Raw genomic sequence first — 20,625 nt, 5'->3', positions numbered from 1 at the left:
AAGTGCATAACTAGAACTAGGCTGTATAGGCCATTACATAGACCAAGTAACCACCTAGGCTGCTGACGTCTCACACAACTGGCCACAATTCACCTGTGGTCAATGAAGATTGACCACAGTTTAAAGAGGCAGTCAACCGACCTAAGTGCATTGAAAGAACAATTACCACCGAGATGCATAGGATAAACAATTGAATCAGTATAATCAAATACAAAGAGCATCATAAGGAGGAAATAATACAATGGAAAAAATCATTGGACTGTGATAGTTCGAGAAGGCCTTAAACTCATTTCAAGCAATCTATTGATTAGACAGCCACTGATACTAGAAGAGGAGGCTTGCTTGAAGCGATAAGACAATGGAAAATTCGTGGAGTGAAAATTGCTGCACAACTTTAGAAGAGGAATGGTAGACATCCACTGAAAGAGAAGAGGCTGCATATTTGAAGAACTTAAGGCCAGGAACTGTCCTACAATAAAAGAGGTGGCACACTTAAGAGGTCGAGGAGGAGGAAAATCTCCAAAACACGACTGGGTTGCTACACACACCAAGAGAAGAAGAGCCCAAATAACCTTAGAAAGAAACAGGAGTGAACGAAGTGGCACAAAATTGGAGCATGCCCTTTACATGTCGCCAGTGATAAGATAGAAGTGATTAAGAAAATGATTAGAATGCTATTTTATTAATGAAATCACAGAGGCTAGATAACTAGAACTGTACCAGAAAAGATGCTATAATGTTAAAGCCAACTATGGGTAGACATTAACAACTTATTTTCTCTCTTTCTCTACCAGGCAACCTGGATAGTTTGAAAATTAAAGTAACAGCTCAGATGTCACCGGACACCTTCCGTGCAATTTTCAAGCATGGCAAAAAGCTGAAATCCACCAAAAAGCGAAAGAAAAAAAAGGTAGTTTTGAGGACTTTTAGAATATTCTTAGATTCTGAAAGATATTCAACATATATATATATATATTTATATCTATATCTATCTCACTCTTTCTCTGTGTCTGTGTATATATATATGTATATATTCACTGAAAAAACCATAGAAATAACCATGTAGGTCTACTAACTATAACGGCCAAATTTCTATGATTTTGTACGAATGAAATCTCCAACTAACTATAACGTCCCTGAAACCTATGGTTTTTTCAGTGAATTTCTAATGTTTTTTAAATTCTAATTTCTAACTATAACATCCCTGAAACCTATGGTTTTTTCAGTGAATTTCAAAGGTTTTTTAAATGCTAATTTCTAACTATGCCTACAAAGATAGCACATGTGAAGAAAGAGGGAGAAAAGCGCAGAAAGAAGCAAGACAAATGCAGAAAGAGGCAACAGAAGTCCAGAAAGACGAAGAAAAGTGCAGGAAGAAGAAGAGATGTGCAGAAAGAACCAACAGAGGGGCAGAAAGTCCTCCTGTGCCCTCAACTTTTTGCTGATGGGTCCTGGTGGTAACTGACCCTGACTAACCAGGCCTAGAGCCAGTGCCATGCTGAAAGACACTTAGAATACAGTGAAAACACCTACATACACCAGGGAACACTATGCGTTGGGGTACCCCTGTGATTAGCATGACCTCCTCTGTATTTGCCATGAGTTGATGCCTGGGTCATTGCATGAGTACATGAGTAGTGACTGGATGATTAGAGTGCTACAAGGAGAGTGCATGGTGATTTTATAAGTGCTTGGGTTTTGGCAGAGTGTTTGGATTAGTACATGGTAGTGGCTGCGTGACTGGAGGACTGCACGGGGAGTGACAAGGTGATTGCTGGACTGCATGGGTACTACCAGGGGAATTGAAGGATCACATGAGAAGTGTGTAGGTGGTTAGAGGACTGCATGGGTAGTACACAGGGATTGCGGCAGTGTATGTGTTAGTGCCTGGATCATTTCATGACTACCTGGGTAGTGACTGGATGATTAGAGTACTGCGAGGAGAGTGCATGGTGAATTTATAAGTGCTTGGGGTTTGGCGTAGTGATTGGATAAGGACATAGGACTGGCTGGGTGATTGGAGGACTGCATAGGTAGTACCAGGGAGATTACTGGACTGCATAGGTAGTCCTCAATGGATTGCACCAGTGCATGTGTTAGTGACTGAATCATTGCATGAGTACATGGGTAGTGACTGGATGATTAGAGTGCTGCAAGGACAGTGCATGATGATTTTATAACTGCTTGGGTTTTGGCGGAGTGATTGGATAAGTGCATAGTGCTGGCTGGGTGATTGGAGGAGTGCATGGGTAGGGATAGAGGGATTTCTGGAGTGCATGGGTACTACCTGGGTAATTGGAGTAGTGAATCAGTGTATAGGTGGTTCGAGGTCTGCATGGGAAGTGCTTAGGGGATTGTAGCAGTGCATGTGTTAGTGCCTGGGTCATTGCATGAGTGCATGGGTACTGACTGGATGATTAGAGTACTGCAAGAAGAGTGCATAGTGAATTTATAAGTGCTTGGGTTTTAGCGGAGTGATTGGATAAGTACACAATGTCACATCAGTTCCGCCCCCTCCCTTCACCACTCTGCAAACGCACCCCCTGACAGGTTTTAAGTTGGGGGACTAATTTCCCTTGAATCCTGAGGGTCCCTGGGGGCCAACTAGCCCACCAGGTACCTCCAGTAAGCGCCAAAGAGCTGCATTGCACAGAGGTGGTCCAAGGCCACGCCCCTTTTTACACCTCTCTGCAACGCAGCTCTGTGGCACTTACTGGAGGTACCTGGTGGGGTAGTTGGACGCAAGGGACCCTCAGGATTCAAGGGGACCTAATCCCCCAACTTACAACGCACCAGAGGGCCAGTTTGCACAGTGGTGTAGGGAGGGGGTGGGCCTGATGAGACAAGTGTGCAAACGCACCCTGTGGCACGTTTTAAGTTGGGGGATTAAGTCCCCTTGAATCCTGAGGGTCCCTGGAGCCCAACTAGCCCACCAGGTACCTACACTTAGCACCACAGAGCTCCGTTGCACAGAGCTGGTCCGCGGCCACACCCCTTTTTTCACCTCTCTGCAACGCAACTCTGTTGTGCTTACTGAAGGTACCTGGTGGGCTAGTTGCCCCCAGGGACCCTCAGGATTCAAGGGGACTTAATCCCCTAACTTAAAACGCGCCACGGAGTGCGTTTGCACACTTGTCACATCAGGCCCGCCCCCTGACTTCACCACTGTGCAAACGCACCACATGGCTCGTTTTAAGTTGGGGGATTAAGTCCCCTTGAATCCTGAAGGTCCCTGGCGTCCAACTAGCCCACCAGGTACCTCCAGTAAGCGCCACTGAGCTGCGTTGCAGAGAGGTGTAAAAAGGTGCATGGTCTGGCCTCAGACCACCTCTCTGCAACTCAGCCCTGTGGTGCTTACTGGAGGTACCTGGTGGGCTAGTTGACCCCAAGGGACCCTCAGGATTGAAGGGGAATTAATTCCCCAACTTAAAACGCACCACAGGGCATGTTTGCACACATGTCACATCAGGCCCCGCCCCCTCCCTTCACCACTGTGCAAAGGCGCCACATGACTCGTTTTAAGTTGGGGGATTAAGTCCCCTTAAATCCTGAGGGTCCCTGGGGTCCAACTAGCCCACCAGGTATCTCCAGTAAACGCCACAGAGCTGCGTTGCAGAGGTGTAAAAAGGGGCATGGCCTCGGACCACCTCTCTGCAACGCAGCCCTGTTGCGCTTACTGGAGGTACCTGGTGGGCTAGTTCGCCCCCAGGGACCCTCAGGATTGAAGGGGACTTAATCCCCCAATTTATAATGTGCCAGGGGGTGCATATGCACACTTGGTATGTCAGGCCCCACCCCCTCCCTGCACCAATGTGCAAACGCACCCCCTGGTGCATTGTAAATTGGGGGATTAATTCCCCTTGAGTCCTGAGGGTCCCTGGGGGCAAACTAGCCCACCAGTAAGCGCAACAGAGCTGTTTTGCAGAGAGGTGTAAAAAGGGGCATGGCCTCTGAACACCTCTCTGCAACGCAGCTCCCTGGCGCATACTGGAGGTACCTGGTGGGCTAGTTGGCCCCCACGAACCCTCAGTATTCAAGAGAAATTAATTTCCCCACCTACAAAGCGCCAGGGGGCGCGTTTGCTGAGTGCTGCAGTTAGGGGGCATGGCCTTTGCCGCAAAGCCGGCTTTTTTTTTTTTCAAGGGGGGCTGTGTGGCCCCCCTCCTTTTAAATTGTTTGGGGCCCTGGGGACCCCATCCCCCAGGGCCTGTTTTTTTTTTTTTTTAAACAGGATGGGGACCGCGAGGCCCACCCCCCCTCTTGAGGCCAATTTCGGCCTCGGGACCCGTCCCCCGGGGCATGACCACGTTTTGATTTTAAAAAAAAAATCTTTTTAAAGGAGGGGGGCTGAATGGCCCCCCTCCTTTGGCCTCAAGTGGCCCCGGGGACCCCATCCCCCAGGCCTGTGCCTCATATTTTTTTTATACATTGATAGAGGGGGGCGCTTGGCCCCCCTCCCAGGCCACTCAAGGCCCCAGGGACCCCATCCCCCGGGGCCTGACCTTTTGGTTGGGGACCATGGGGGGACCTCAATTCCCCCACGGTCTGGCCAGCTCTCCGCCTCCTGTGGGAGTTGGCATTGTTTTTCCACACGGGGAGCTGCTGACATGCAGCTCCCCTTGTGGAAAAGCCATCTGGTTTGGCATTTGTAAGCGAGAGCAGAAAACCTGCTCTCGCTTACAAAATCCAAACCAGTGTTTGCTATGACAGGGCGGAAGCCGCACTGCTCCCGCCCTGCCATAGCAAACAGCAGTGACCCGGGGGTGGGCACCCTGCGACACTGCAGGAGCCGGCCCTAGGGGCGGCGGTCCAGAGGGTCATTGAGGGCTCCTGGAGAGGGGCCGTGTGGCACCCCTCCCAACTACTGTACTGCCCCGGGGAGGTGGTGGTCCCCAGGGCTCGGGGTTCGTAACGGACCCCCGCATTTGCATTTTAGTGCCCTGGGGAGGTGGCGGTCCCCTGGGCGTATTGGGAGCTCGAGCCCCCCCACACAGGTTTAGTTATTTGTTTAACAAAGCCCTGGGGTTGGCGGTCCCGAGGCAGTGGGGGGGGCTTGTGCCCCCCGCGAATAATTAATAAAAGCCCCGGGGGTGGTGGTCCTGGGGCTTGGGGGGGGCCTTGGAGGTCCCCCACACATTAAAAAAGAAGCCCCGGGGATGGCAGTTCCCGGGGCTGTGGGAGGGCCGAGTGCTCTCCTGCACATCATATTAAGCAAGCCCTGGGGGGTGGCGGTCCCCGGGGATGCGGGGGCCCCCTCGGGCCCTCGCATATATTTGTTGCAAATGCCCCCAGGACCTGACCCACAAGGGCCTCAATTAAATGAAGCGCTGGAGCCCACGCTTTTTTTTTTTAAATTTGGGCGGGATTCGCGACTCCAGCGTGAAATTCGCCGACATTTAAAAAAAAATGATTTTTTGGGCCCTGGGCGTCCTTGTGGAACCCCCTGAGCAGGCCTAGGGGGTCAGGGTGTTTCTACCCTGCCCCCTTTTCTTTTTTTTCACCTTTGTTATTCTGTTTTCCGGTGAATCGGTTCTACTGAGTCACAAGATAGCTGCCAACACTTCCTGGTTTGGAGTGTTGACAGCCAATTAGAATAAAGCTCGTGGTCGGGAGGGTTCGCGAACCCTCTTCGGCCATAGATATCGATATTTGTATTTTTTTAATTTCTCATCAACTACTGAACGGATTTACACCATTTTAAAAAAAGGTCGCTTTCTGAACCAAGCACTACCTTTTTGCCAAATTTGGGATAATTCCGTTCAGCAGTTCGGGCTGAAGCCTTGCCTAAAGTTTCCTATGGGAAATTGATTTTTTGACTCCTATTTTTTTATTTTCTCAGCAACTACTGAACGGATTTACATTATTTAAATAAAAGGTCGTTTTCTGAATCAAGCACTACCTTTTTGCAAAATTTGGGGTAATTCCGTTCAGCAGTTCGGGCTGTAGCCTGTCTCAAAATTTGCTATGGGAAATAACATGGGGAAAACGCGTTTTGGGACCCCCCATTTTCTAAGCCCCCGCTTGGCGAATCACCCCCAAACTACCAGGATAGGAGTTGATCTGGATAGACTTTTTTTTGAGAATTTCGCGAAGATTCGTCAAACAACGCCAAAGTTATTAGCAAATCAAACAAGCATTGGCATAGCCAATAGGTCTCGCCTTTGGGACCTTATAAGTGTTTAGCCATGCAACAGTTGCATAACTAAACACTTATAAGGTCCCAAAAGTGAGACCTATTGGCTATGCCAATGCTTGTTTTAACTGCTGCAATCTATTGAAGCCTCACAGAGAACATCAAAGCGGCCGCGCGGCCGCGAAAGTGAAAGTAATCGCGGTACAGCGCGACGCGCGCGCCCGCGCACATGCACTGTAGCTCTAGGCTGACATGGTAGCACTTTTTGGAGCACTCACAAAATGTCTCGCCAGACCAGCGCATGCGCTGGGTCAGGCGAGACCTAAAAATGCTTTTCCTATGGAAACTAGGTTCTAACTATAACTACCTACTGGCGACCACCAGTAGATAATATACACACATATATATATATATATATACATACATACACACTGATCAGTTTTTCCTACACTGTGTTTTCATTATGTACATAAGCTATGAAAGGAAGGCACCCCTTGGTTACTTAAAGATCCAAGAGGAGGGGGAAGCAAAAAGACTAACTAGAAAACCTCTAAACTGACCTATATCTCTTTTGGTATGGCCATGGTTAGCTCAAACTTGTCACAAACCCAACATCACTGTTATATGAGACACTGATACCGGATCTCCCCTATGCTTGAATCTCCTTTTTATGTGTGTATATAGGTTCGAATGAGCAGGTTTGAATGGTGAGAATGATTTGTTGATGGCCTCAGTGGGGCTATGTATTTATTTACTCATTGATTTGTATTGTATTGCATCTAATTTTTCGACCAAATATCTGCGCAGACAATGTTGATTTTGGTTGTTAATTGTTTGTATAATGCAAAAATAATCAAATTTAAAAAAACTTTTGTGTAAAGAAATATTAAAGAAAATTATATTGAGAAAATTATATATACACTTTTGTGATCAATTGTCTCGTATAACAGTGATGTTGGGTTTGTGACAAGTTTGAGCCAACCGTGGCCATACCAAAAGATATATAGGGCAGTTTAGAGGTTTTCTAGTTAGTCTTCATTATGTACATATCCATTTTTAAGGTGTGTGATCACTCTCGCAGAAGGCTCGGTAATTTTCCTTCGGATCTCGTGAGCCTCTTGCGACATCGCATGTGCCCATACAGCAAGCTTCACTCCCTGAAGCTTGTGAGCTACTCTTGTGAAATTCTCGTGGGATTGCAACAAAATTGTAAGGAAATAGTAGTATGTGAGAAAGAGTATCCTCTCCCCTGAGGCCCATCTCTAACCTGATTTGTGTGTGCAGTAGGGTGTGGAGAGAGACTGGTCTCTCCACTGAGATCTCTCTTGTGGATTACATTTGTGCTTGGTATGCTCTGTGCAGGGACTGTCCTCCCTGCTAACACCCCTCTCTCTGATAATGGGTTTGCATAGTAAGGTATGGGAAGAGACTATACTCTACTCACAACTCTTACAAAGTCAGTGGGAGTCAATAATAGACTGATAAAAACCATCTTCGGTAAGATTCCTTCCAACAGTAACAAGTGTGCATACTAGAGTGCATTCAAAGATCACCTACTCTTTACTACTTTTAACAATCATGCGAGAGTCTCGCGGGATCATAACTTTTTTTTTCAAAATAAGAATGAACCATCTACTCATCACAGTACCTATCTCTTACACACTTCCTCTCAAAAACAACAAACACAATATGCGTTCCTACTAATGGAGTGTATGGAGAACTCATCTACCCCTTTTTACCATTCACGATCTTGGAGAGTCGAGAACGTAGGTTTTTTCACTCGGAGAGCGCAAGCCAGTAGCTCCATGGCCATGGCAAAGAGAATGGGGGAGAGTGGGCACCCTTGACGCATGCCACATTCTATGGAAAGTGGGTCTGATATCACTTGTCTAGTTTTCACACATGCTGTTGGAGATGTGTAGAGTAGTCATATCCATGACATAATTATCGGGCCCAGCCCTAATTTATGGAGCACTAACAGCAGGTAGGTCCACCCAAAGGTATCGAAGGCCTTTTCAATGCCCAGGGTGGCAACCCAGAGGCATGCCTCATTGGAACGGGCCCAGTCCATTATAATAGGCAATCTGACCTAATTGAGCGAGGTATTACATCGCGGAATAAAGCCATTTTAATCTGGGTGGACCGTCGATTGCTGTTGGAACCAGTCTATTCGTCAATACCTTCCCTAGGATTTTATAATCTGTGTTTAACAAAGACAAAGGAGGATATCATGCCATCTGCATATTTGCCAATTGAATCTCCTGTGTAGCAAGTGGAGTGCCAATTCTAAGAGCTGTAAGGGTGATTTTCAGCAGGTGGAGGGCATCCAAGTATGCCTCAATAGCAGGTACCTCTGCTGCCTTGGGAGTAGAGTACAGTGTGCTGTAGTGTTCCCAGAACATGTAATTGATATATCTTTGTTTATTTGCGATACACCCCTGCCATGTGCAAATAGCCGCTATCAGGGATCTAGGGACTCCTGAATGAAGAAGCCAGGCAAGATGGCTCCCCGCCTTGTATCCCTCTTCATGTTGGGGGCAATATATTTTCTATCTTCTAGGGTGGATAGTCACGTTAGTGACTTGTGTGGTCTATTATTTCTTGGGCCAACTCAGTGGCAGAGGAGGAATCGGAAAGTGCGCTTTTCTAGGGTTCGGAATCTAGCTCCTAAGGATGTCAACTCCTGTTGAAGAGTCACCTTACTGCCATTTGCTGTCTTAATGGCTATCCAATGTAGCACCACCTTGAACACCTCCCATTCAGGTGGTGTAGTAGTGGCAGTGCCCTCATGTTCACTGAAGTAAGTATTCACTGTGTCCCCCAGGCTCGCCAGGTACAGCAGGTCCCAAAGTATCCTTACTGGAAGACACCATGTGGGTATTGGTGAGCAGGTCAGCTTCTATTCTTTATTGTATCGTTGTGTATCTGCAGCCAGCATGCTGCACGTCCTGCCTCGTCCCTTGCTTCCTGTGGTCTGCCCCTCACCCCTTGACCGGAACTGGTGTCCGGTGACCTCTCCTGCCCTCTGCCCTCCTCGGGGTCCTAGTGCCCCATTTCTCAGGACACTACATCTCCCCCCTTTGTCACAAAGGCATTACGACAGTAGCATTCGTTAGTAATAAAATGGGACAGTCTCTTTTGTAGTCAGTTGCAGGATGTGAACTGTCGACTGATGTGACCCGTGAGATGCTGCCTAGAGCGGCATTTTACATTTCTTCTATTAGTCTCTTCGGTCTCACAATGTCTCTTCTTGGCCTCTCCACCTGTCCTTGGCCCTCCTTTGGCCTTGTTGCTTCTGCGACACCTGCTCCATTGCACTCCCTTGTTGTTGTTATCCCTTCGGTGCCTGTCACGTGCTCTTCCTCTTTTTCTTCTTTCAAGCCTTTGAAGTGTGAGCTGTTCCTTGTGATTCGCCTGCTGTCTGACTCTGCTGTTATCATTGTTCCTTTCACTTGTATTATCGTCAATGGGTCTTGGGCGAATGCACTGTCCGACTTCCGTTGTTGTCTCTGTCGTACAATGACAGTATCTCCTTCATGGAGGTGTGATTTGATGGCATGTCGTCTTCCATCAGCATATTCCTTCATTCTCTTCTTGGCTGCCTCATCTTTTGCTGCCACGCCTTCGTGCCCCGGCGCGGCCGGTCCTTCTATCTGCGGCAGCCTTGTTCTGCTTGTCCTCCCTAGTACTAACTCCGCCGGGCATTTCCCTGTCGATCCATGAGGCGTGTTTCTGTAATCCCTCAGCATTTGGCATAGTGCTTGGCCTAGGGAAATCTGCGACAGTTTCGCCCTCTGAACTGCCTTCTTGATGTTTCCCATAAATCTTTCGACCATGCCGTTTGCTTGCGGCCATAGTGGTGTTACCTTTCTGTGCTGTATTCCGAGGTAAGCCATGAACCTTCGGAATTCCTCTCCTGAGAACGGAGGGCCATTATCCGTTTTCAACGTCTCCGGCGAGCCCCAGGCTGCGAATATGTCGTCTAGACCAGGTAGCGTTGCGGCTGCTGACGTTGAGAAGACTGATCGCACAATCGGGAATCTGGAGTATTCATCCATTATGACCAGTAGGTTAGTTCCCGCGTCTAGAGGTCCAAAGAAATCAGCGGCCATTGTTGTCCATACTGCTCTTGGTAGTTCCGACATTTGCAGTGGTTCTTTTCTTGCAGGCGGACCCGTCGTTTGACAGAGGTGACAGGCCGCGATCGTATCTTCGACTAGACGATCTAACCCCGGGAACCAGACCTTTTCTCTCAGCAGTTTTTTTGTCGCCACAATGCCCCTGTGTGACTCGTGTGCAATGCTGACCACTTGGCGTCGTAGTGAACTTGGTTATGACTATCCTGGTGCCCCTCATTACTATTCCGCTGTTTGTCTCCGAGAGCTCCCCACTTATTTTCTGTAGGGCCAGCATCTCCTCCTTTTGTACTCCTCCCTTCCATGTGCAGTTGTTGTTTATATGTCTCCATCTTTGCTGTCTCTTCGTTTCTCTGGCCGCTCGGAGTGTGTCATCTCTTTCCGTTTCTCTCTCTATCTCTGTGAGAGTTACTGGTGCCGGCGTGCTTTGCTTTAGCACGAAGTTTAAGTATTCCTCGGCCATTGAGGCCTTTTTTTCTGCATGTGGCAGCGGATGCCGTGACATGTAGTCGGCTGGATTCTGCTCTTTCCCAGGTTTGTGTACAATTTTGAAGTCGTAGTCCATTAGTCTGATGCCCCAGCGCTCAATGCGAGGCGGCATCTTTGCTGCTGGGTTGCCGTAAATTGTTACTAGTGCTTGGTGGTCTGTGATGATGGTGAATGGCTTTCCGTACACAAACATGTGGTAATGCTCGCATGCCCATACCACCGCCAAGCTTTCTTTCTCCGGCTGGGAGTACGCCTTCTCAATGTCTGTCAAGCTTTTGCTGGCGTATGAGACAATCTTCCTTGGTGACTCCTTTCCCGGCAGGTGTTGTGCTAATATTGCACCCAACCCCACTGGGCTGGCATCAACCGTCAGCTCGGTGCAGAGCCGAGGGTCGAAGTATGCGAGGTGCTCCACCGTCATCACAGCCTTCCTTATCTCTTCGAACGACTCATTGCATTCTTGAGACCAGACCAATTTCTGGCCCTGTTTCGTTAGCTCTCTCAGCGGCGTGCTCACTGTGGCAAAGTCTTGTATGTATCGGGCACAGTAGCTTGCCAGGCCTAGGAATGACCTTATTTCTGCCACATCTGACGGTGGCTTTGTCTTCTTTAGCGTTTCCACTTTGCTGGGATCAGGCCTCATCCCTTTTTCCGAGAATATGTGTCCGAAGAAAATCAGTTCTGTTCTCCCTAGCTCGCACTTCTCTCCATTTAGTGTTAGTCCAGCCTGCTTTAGTTGTTTGCACACTTGCCTTAAGGCGCTGTCATGTTCTCCGTCCGATTTCCCAAACACTAGGATGTCGTCACTGTAATTGAAACTGTTGTGTACTGGTCGTATCACCTGCCTTATTGTCTCCTGAAATATTTCGGCCGCTGACGAGATACCAAAACTGAGCCGTTTGTATCTGAATAGTCCTAGGTGTGTGGAGAATGTTGTTATGTACCTCGACTGTGGGTCCAGCTCTAGTTGGTGATACCCTTTGCATAGATCTAGCTTTGAGAATCGGCACGCCCCTGTCAGCCTGCTGATCATGTCGTTCAGATGAGGTCCTGGATGACGTTCCCTCGATATTGCAGTGTTCGGTATTCTCATGTCCACACAGATCCTTATTTTGGACGTATTTTTCTTCGGGACTGCCACAATCGGTGATACCCACGGTGTTGGCCCGTCTGCAGGCTCAATTATGTCTTGCTGCAGTAGGTTGTTTATTTCTTCCTCCACTTGCGGTTGTAGGTGAATCGGCACTCTCCTGTGATGCTGTGCCACTGGTCTCACCGCCTCATTTATGTGTAGGGTGACCTGTTTGTCTTTTAGCTTCCCCAGTCCCTGCAGTATTTCTTGATATTCTTGCAGTATGTTTTCTTTTTCTGTCATGTGGTACGTCATCGCCAACAGCCCCATGACTTGTGCCGTCACGTTACTCAGCAGGCAGGGCGCTGGGATGTCCCCTTTCAGCACATGTATTTCTTCCTGTAGCGTCACGTCCTGATATGTTAGCGTCTCAGTGAACTTGCCCATGTTTTCTACTGGTGTCTTTGATCCCCACGTGAACACATCTACTGTTGATGGCGATAGCGTTGGCCTTGTTCTCATTTTCACGTACTCGGACATGCACATTATGTTGCATGTGGCACCACTGTCTAGCACAAATTTTGTTCTGTGGTGCCCGACGTCGATGTCTACTGTGGCCGTCTTTTTTATTTGCTGTTTCTCCACCAGCTGGATGTGTTCCTGCTGTCTTCCTTCTTTGGGTGTGTCGGACATGAGGTATAGCCGTGCTTCTCTCCCAGCCGTCGTCTGTTCATCCGACTCTTCCGACGAGCCTCTCTCTGCTGTCTCCATATGTCTGGCGTGTCTGGTGCCTGTTGTCCCTTGTCTTGCTGTTCGTCCCCTCTCGTTCCTAAATTGCCTGCTCATGCAGGTGCTTGCGAAGTGATTGTCCCTATTGCATTTTCTGCATTTCTGGCCCATTGCTGGGCAGGTGCCAACGTGTGGGAAGTCAAGGCCGCATCTGTAGCAGGTGACCGCTTGTTTCCTGTGATGTTGTTGCTCCCTGTTGTCGTTCCTTTTGAAATGTTCCGTCATCCGATGTGCCATCGCTTCTCCCTTTTCTTTTCCAATTTGTATTTGTTTGGCATGTTGCGTGGCCCGTGCTTCTGTGCGGGCCATCGTCAGTATTTTCTCAAGTGTTGTTGGTTCTTTTAGGATGCGTGCTCTGAACTCTACTGACAAACACCCTACGATGAGGCGCGTTCGTATTGCTTCTTCGTTGTCGAATTTATCGAATTCGCAGTATGTCACCAACTTCCGCAACCTTGTCGCGAAATCATCCATGCTCTCTTCTAGTTGCTGGCATGCTGTGTGGAACGTGTACCTTTCAAAATCGATGTTGCGTTGGGGGTCGAACTTCTCTGTGAGGCACGCTTTCGCGCCTTTGTAATCTGCCGTTTTTTCACTTGGTAGTGTCATCATTAAGTCTTCTATTTCGTCTCCCGCAAGGTTGACCAGCAGATCTAATTGTTTGCTCTCTGCGACGTCCGTCGCACGCATGTATCGTTCAAATTGTCGTAGCCATCTCTCCCATCTGATGCCTGCTTGTGGTTCCGATATGTTAAATGGCAGTGGCCTGCGGAACACAGCTTGTGTGCTCCTTGTTTCTTCGTCACCCATATTCTTCCTTTCTTTGTTTTATTTATGTACTTATTTCCTTCTTTCTTCTTCCTTCTTGTTCTTCTGGTGCTTTTTTCTTTCTTTGGCACCTTTTTCTTATCGTTTTCTCCTTATTTGGACCGTTTTTTCGTCTATTTTCCTTTTTTGCCTGACTCTAAAATGGCCTCCCGGCCTTCCTGTGCTCCTATTAGCCCAATTCGCCTGACTCCAAGATGGCCGCCGCACTCTCGCGCGATTTCGCGCTGTTCGGGACTTTGCCTGACCCTTCAAAATGGCCGCCGTCTATCTTGGGCGCTGATTGGCTCAATTCGCCTGACTTTAAGATGGCCGCCTCCTCTCGCGAGAGTTCGTTAAAGCTCACGCACGGGAGGGATCTTGATCTTGCCTTCAGTTTCACTAACGCGCTGCTCTTACTTCTGTTAGCAGCGCCGGGGTGGGCTCCCGCAACGATGTTTTCTTCTGCTGGCGCTTCGGACCAGGGTGGGCTCCTGGCTCCGAATTTTGTTCCGCGACCGGGTGGGCTCCGACAGTCGCCGCGACGCGTGGATTTCGATCCCGCCTCGTCGCCAGTTGTCGCGTCGCGTCTCAGCAATAACCACCACACAGCCAGGTCAGCTTCTATTCTTTATTGTATCGTTGTGTATCTGCAGCCAGCATGCTGCACGTCCTGCCTCGTCCCTTGCTTCCTGTGGTCTGCCCCTCACCCCTTGACCGGAACTGGTGTCCGGTGACCTCTCCTGCCCTCTGCCCTCCTCGGGGTCCTAGTGCCCCATTTCTCAGGACACTACACCCCCAGTTCAATGTGAGTAGAAGTGGGTTGTGATCCAACAGAGTGCGTCCCAAATGTTCGTTCCTGCCTATTCTGGGAGTCAACAGTGCGGTAAATAACATCTATCCTGGTGTGAATTCTATGAAGGCCGGAGTAATGCAAGTGTTTCCTATCAGTCAGATGGGCGAGGCGCCATATGTCAGAGAGTTGCATACGGGAAACCTAGCATTGGAGATCCTTTTAGTCAAAAATGACTGGGGGCAGGGCCTGTTCATGTCTATATCTGGTGTACTTCAATTCACACACTTCATGCTCACCGTGCCTTTAACTTTTTCCCCAGGCTGCTATCATGGGACTATTATAAGAGGTTTCAAATGGCCTAATACCCAGCCAGGATGAATGAAGGATACTATAAGTTTATGAATCTTTACTGCCTGGTGCAACCTCTTGAAACCAACTTCTGAGGCTCCCTGATCAGACGTGATATGGCATAATAATGTTGTTTCTATGTCCATTCAAACGCCTAATGTGGCAGCATTTGGAGAGGGGATTATTTGCACATTATCAGATAGGCAAAATAGACTTAAATCCAGGTTATGACCAGGCTATGAACACACGAGGCGTAGGAATGTAGAATTCTGAGATACAATTTTTCTGGAGGAGCTGAAGGTTTCTAAGAAGAATTTGGGATTAGGAGTAAGTGGGATAGGTATATGAGTGCATGATAATAAACAATTACACGTTTGAATCAGTGCATATGTGATCTATTGTAGCTGTGTTTGCAAGATATAAATTGCACTTAATGTTGTTTTTTCTTATTTTGCAGGCAAAGAAATGATTATTAGTGAGCCAGTGAGAAAATATGTAACTCGTCACCACTGCAGAAAAATTATAAGCATTTTCACATTTGAAAATAAATACTGCAGAATCTATCAGTTGTGAGAAAAAATGATTCTTTAAGAACCACCTTTGAACAGATTCCTCTGCATAAAGAGAAGACATATCGTTGCAACAAAACACTACTCAGATGCTGAGGAGCATCAAAAGGGAGTAATGACTCTCTGCCTTCCAAGAGCAAATGCAGTTTCGCTCGCATTCCAATTATATACTCTGCGTGGCTTAACTAGGTGACTGCTGCAGTTTACGGATTCAGACTTCAACACCAGTAGAAGAGAGATTCCTGCCCCTACACACCAGCACATGGACACCTGGAGAGGCACATAAGGGCATATTTATCATAGTGTCAGATTTATCAATCCACCTTATGTTGCCCTGGCTTCATAAATCTGTAGTAACACAAGGCAGCACAAATCGCTGCTGTGCAGTACTCTGCCCAAGTGAGGCTTCCATGGGTGGGTGCATGGGTGTTCCCATGCATCCATCCGCCCATGCATTTTGGCAAATTCCCAGTTTTACAATTAGTGGTATACCTGGGAATATGTCCTCCCCAGGTGAGGCCTAAGAAGGAGCAATATCTTTATTTCTCTTAATTTCTCCCCATTCTGCAGCACACATAGAAAGAGGAAAATTCCTCTCAGGATTATTTTTTTTCAGGGAGGTGTCCCTTCCTGCACAAAACAATTCTGCTTACAACTCAGGCACCCTTGCACCATGGTGCAAGGGTGCCTGTGTTTGCGCTAGGCAGCCAAAGTGCGCCAGCGCAAGTAAAGGACAGGAATGTGCTGTATGATAAATTCGGCACATTCTGGTCCTTTCACGCAGCACAGTAAGGTGGCTTGCCGCGTTGCGCTGTGTGAAAATATAATAAAGATGCCCCATAGCTAGCAGATACATATCTATGTCCTCCTACCAAGTCTTTGCCAACCGATGCCACCTCATGACAACAGATCGCTACGCCTCCATCAATATAGCACCCCTTATGACTTCACCAGCAATTTGCCAGGGAGACACCACACAAAGTGGGTGGCAAATTAGAACACGTTTTATTACACATTATCAGACTCCGTTTGGATAACCTATTCATGTATGACTTTTGAGACAAGTGCATGTGTGATTGGTCTCACCTTGCACTTTGTCTGCTCTGCCCATCCCTCTCAAAACTCCTACCTCGTCAATGATCACTGGAGGCAAGCAGCCCTATTTAACTGGACTATGAAATCTTGACTTTGGACTTTCCCTTTTGGCCCAGTCAAATCCATTCAATTTGATGTGGTGGGAATCCCATTTCCCCTTTGAGTGGTGGATTGTTGAATGTTTAAGATGCTGTTGTGCTTTGAGACATTATCTTTGAGACTGGTCAAAAGGCAGGCGTATCTTGGCATGCTTAACTGATTTATAGCATTCTGTCTGCTACCTTTGTTTCATTTACTGGGAACTATTGTCAAATAAATCCATATTAAGAAGACTGGGATCAGACCTTTTCTAGAGACAACCACAGATCATGATAATTCCCCCTTCGGATGAGTGTCCATAGACATTCCTATTTTTTAATGTACTGTGTATGTGTTTTAAAAGGTAAACAACGTTTACCGCGAAACTTTGCAGGGAATTACAACGACCGCGTTTTAATTCCGCATACCATTACTCCGCAAGTTGGAACAACGACTGTTGGAGGGGGAAGAAGGTGTTGGATTTAAAATCCAACACCTTCCCTAATGTCCGTGCAGACTGGAGTTGGAATAGTAAATTAGACTATTCCAACATCCAGCGCCCCCCCTCCGCAAGTCGTTGTTACGACTTGCGGGGTAATGGTATGCGGAATTACAACGCGGTCGTTGTAACGACTGTGTTGTAATTCCCTGCGGGGAAAAAGAATGCGGGATAAGGAGGCATATTCGTTTTAAAATTGTTTGGGTTATATGGCTGTTTTGTTTTAACTGCTGTTTCTCATTGTAAATAAAGACCTATTTATTGTAAAAGCAGTAAATCTGACTGGACATTTAGGTTATTGTGTGGGAATACGGTGTCATGCTGTACCTGAGTTCCAAACCTTCTACCACTTCCTTATTAAACCTTGGCTTCTCCACCAAGCTACCTTTCACGAGTCAAATGAACAAACGGAGTAACTTGTTTCTGTAACTAGAGTGCATGAACTTCTGAGGGCTTTGGACATCGGTGTTACCTAACAGTACCCACAGTGTTTACTGCCCAGTAACAGGAACTGTCTCAGGATCCAGAGCAAAGATCTCCGATAATATGAACATATGTTAGTATCATTAGGTCACATGAAAAGTTTCAGGGCACTTGAACTAGATTGATGGAAGTAGATATTAGAAGACCAAGTCGCATATCAAAAAGAAACATTATAGAAAATAGGCAAAAAGAAAATGAAGCAGGGATTAAAAGTTACTAAAACACTTGGAGGAATAGCCTTGCCACACGGGCACTTTTGATACACTAAGATGTAAATGAACTAATAACACACTGCTGACAGCCTTACTGCTCCAATCATTAAAGACATTTAGGGCCTTATCATGGATTTGGCGGTCCCCTTGTAGGACCCCCACCGCTGTGCACACAGGAGGACCGCCAAGGCCGTAATCCATCTGCCCGCCCGATTCAGAGTTGAATCTAGGGCAGTCAGGCGGTGCGGCGAGGCCTCACAGCGGTGGTATGTTAAGTTCGTTGGAGAGCTTAACATGCAGGCCGCCACCGTGAGAGCACCATGTCATGCATGACACACTATGCAGGACGGGAGTGCAATTCCAGGGGGACATAACATGTACCGCCTTCCTGCTCCCCCAGCCTGGGAGCGGCAGGGGTCCCAACTTAGGTCCCCATTTTAGTTGCCTCTCCGCCATCCTTTTCATGGCGGGCTCACAGCCATGAAATGGGCAGTGGACAGGCAAGTCATAATATGCTCAGCGGTGCCCCAGTGGCACCGTCACCATTTTACTACTCCTGAGTACTGCACCAATGCCGTGGGATCCTGGATCCTGGCAGGTGCAGCGGTCCTGTGGCAGAATACTGCAGGCAGGCCCGCAGTGATGGTGGTTGCCAGACCACCACCCAGAATACAGCGGTCCTGTGGACTGCCGTACTCGTAATTGGGCCCTTAATAACTTTGTGGGTCATTTTACATTAAAATTGTACTAAAAACTCATTTTCCTATGTATAAGCACATACATAAGTAAATGTTTTGCAGAGTTAGCAAAAACATGCTCAAACAAATTAAACAGCTGTGGAAGAAAATTACTACCTCCCTGCAAAACGTTGAGCCTAAGAGGTGCACATGACAGAACCCGAGGCACTCGTATGTGCAATTCTCATTTAGGAGCGTACCTTGCATTAATGTGACTGATTATGTTATCACCCACAAACATACAAACATGATTAAAGCATCCATAATCAGATCTTCAAATCTACCTATGTGATCACAATCAAATTCTGATTAACCAACCAACAAGTCAGATCACATTAGAGGACCAGCGTATACACGAGGAGATAATAGTGTATGGAAAAATCTCCATACCGTTAGGCTCATTTTTCCACAGTGCAATATGATTGTTCCATTTGGATTTCAGCTGCTTAGACTGAGGGTGGAAGACCTTTTGTTTTGAAAGATAAGTTTAATTTACTATCCAAATTGCCCACTCTAAACAGTGTAAACAATTCACCAGTTTGCTCTGTTTCATCTTCATTAAGTTATTTATATTTATTAATAAAATATGCCTCAAACACTGACCACAAAACAAGTGATAAAACACAAATATCCAACATAACTACATTGTGTAATATTTTATACAAATATATATGTTCTTATTAGCATTTAAAGGATTATCAAGTGCAAAGACAACATTAACATAGGTTTATGCCACTATAAATAGCATACTATTTTATTGCCATCACCTGGTACGGCTGTTAAAACCCTATTTATTTCAGTGTTTAGTCCTTCTTCAGGGACATCACTAAATTGATCTTCTAAAGTAAATCAGTTTGGAAAACTTCTCATAATACTGTTACAACTACAAAATAACAAACTTTATTGACATTTAAGGTTATGAGTGGCAATCCATCAATTTACATTAATCCACCTCCTTCACTGCTGTGGTTATAGCTTGTTTGAATCAAAGAAACCAAGTTTGTGTCTGTATTTATTACGTCCTATGAGATTTATATTTCGACGGATGGGTTATCCATCACCAGTATGACAGAGTAATCCGTCCGCCGAGATCTAAATCAGGCTCTTAGTCCCAGGTTCAACTCCATGCATTGTGCAATCTGATTTCTGTACTGCTGGTCTCTCCCCCACCCCACAACTGTTCAGGCTTCATTTTGTGTACTTTGTTCACTATAAATGATAGCATCTTTACATGCTTAGGCCAGATGTACGAAAAAGTCAGTTTTGCGATTCACAATTAAGGAACAGCTAGGTACAACAGTGTCTCACACACTGTTTGCGATTCACATTGGTCGCAAATGGACCTGCCTCATAAATATTCATGAGGCAAGCCGCAACTTGCGACCCATTGAGAATGGATACAATCACAGGGATGGTGGCCTGTTGGGGTCAGCAGACCACCATGCCTGTGATAGCTTTTTAAGTAAAGCAATATTTTTTTTTGCAATGCAGCCTGTTTTTCCTAAAGGAAAACAGGCTGCATAATAAAATTGAAAAGTTTTCTTTTCATTATTTAAGATTAGACACAGCTCTGTGAGATCACTGCCTGCTCTTAAAAAAGTTTTCAACAATATTCACAAAGGGGAAGGGGTCCCTTGGGGGCCCCTTCTGTTTATGAATTGTTTATCGCCTCCTCTACAGAGTCTGGTAAATTATTAATGTTCTGCGACCGCATTTCGGTTGTAAAACATTCATACAACCCAGTGCTATATGGTATTAGGAAGGCACGCCCTAAACATGCCCCATCCTAAAACCGAATCTCAAAAGCAAAATGCAATTCGGTAATAGGTTACAGAGTCGTATTCTGTCTTTTGTACATGGCAAAATGCATTTTGCTGGTCGCAAACGGCCCATTGGGCCATTTGCGACCGGTATAACGCTTCATACATCTGGCCCTTAGTTTCTATTCATCTGTATTGGATGTGTGTACTGCTTCCTGTTCTGAGTTGAAGTGCTTCTCTGTAAAAGTATTTCTCTACTATTCGTTAAAGTTCCACTAAGCCTAGCTAGCCTCTAGGGTGATTAGTGAGCTATAAAAATCAACATAACATACCAAGCCCATGACTGATTCCTGTTGTCCTGACGTTCTTACATCTTTATGGCTGATGCCGTATCTCTTTTAGTTTTACTTTAGTGTAAAATAATATATTATGAAACTACTTTAGCCTCAATTTCTATTCAGATTTACTGGATATTTGTGCAACTTTCTTTTTGTATTACTTTATTAAAATATTTGTGACTTTCACTGAACGTCAATAAATACAGGTTAAAAACAGCCTTGTTCAAATTAATCAACTTTAAAAGATAATTAAAAAATGTAACAACACGATAAATCGGAGGGAGGAG

At 46.5% G+C, this 20,625-nt stretch overlaps 1 protein-coding gene across 2 annotated transcripts in view; it reads left to right on the top strand.

The window, feature by feature from the left end:
• The window catches only part of LOC146785096 (uncharacterized), a 192,688-nt gene extending 175,638 nt beyond the window's left edge, over positions 1 to 17,050 (top strand). For both annotated transcript variants that reach the window (XM_085633649.1, XM_085633650.1), the window contains 2 exons: positions 795 to 910; positions 15,025 to 17,050. In XM_085633649.1, the coding sequence (XP_085489775.1) occupies positions 795 to 910; positions 15,025 to 15,036 (128 nt within the window). In that variant the 3' untranslated portion in view covers positions 15,037 to 17,050. The remainder of the gene's footprint in view (positions 1 to 794; positions 911 to 15,024) is intronic.
• Positions 17,051 to 20,625: the final 3,575 nt, after the last annotated feature.

This window comes from Triturus cristatus, chromosome 11 (assembly GCF_964204655.1).
Source record: "Triturus cristatus chromosome 11, aTriCri1.1, whole genome shotgun sequence".
Taxonomy (NCBI): Eukaryota; Metazoa; Chordata; class Amphibia; order Caudata; family Salamandridae; genus Triturus; species Triturus cristatus.
Note: the sequence above shows the minus strand (reverse complement) of the source record. Positions and strands in the feature narration are given on the sequence as shown.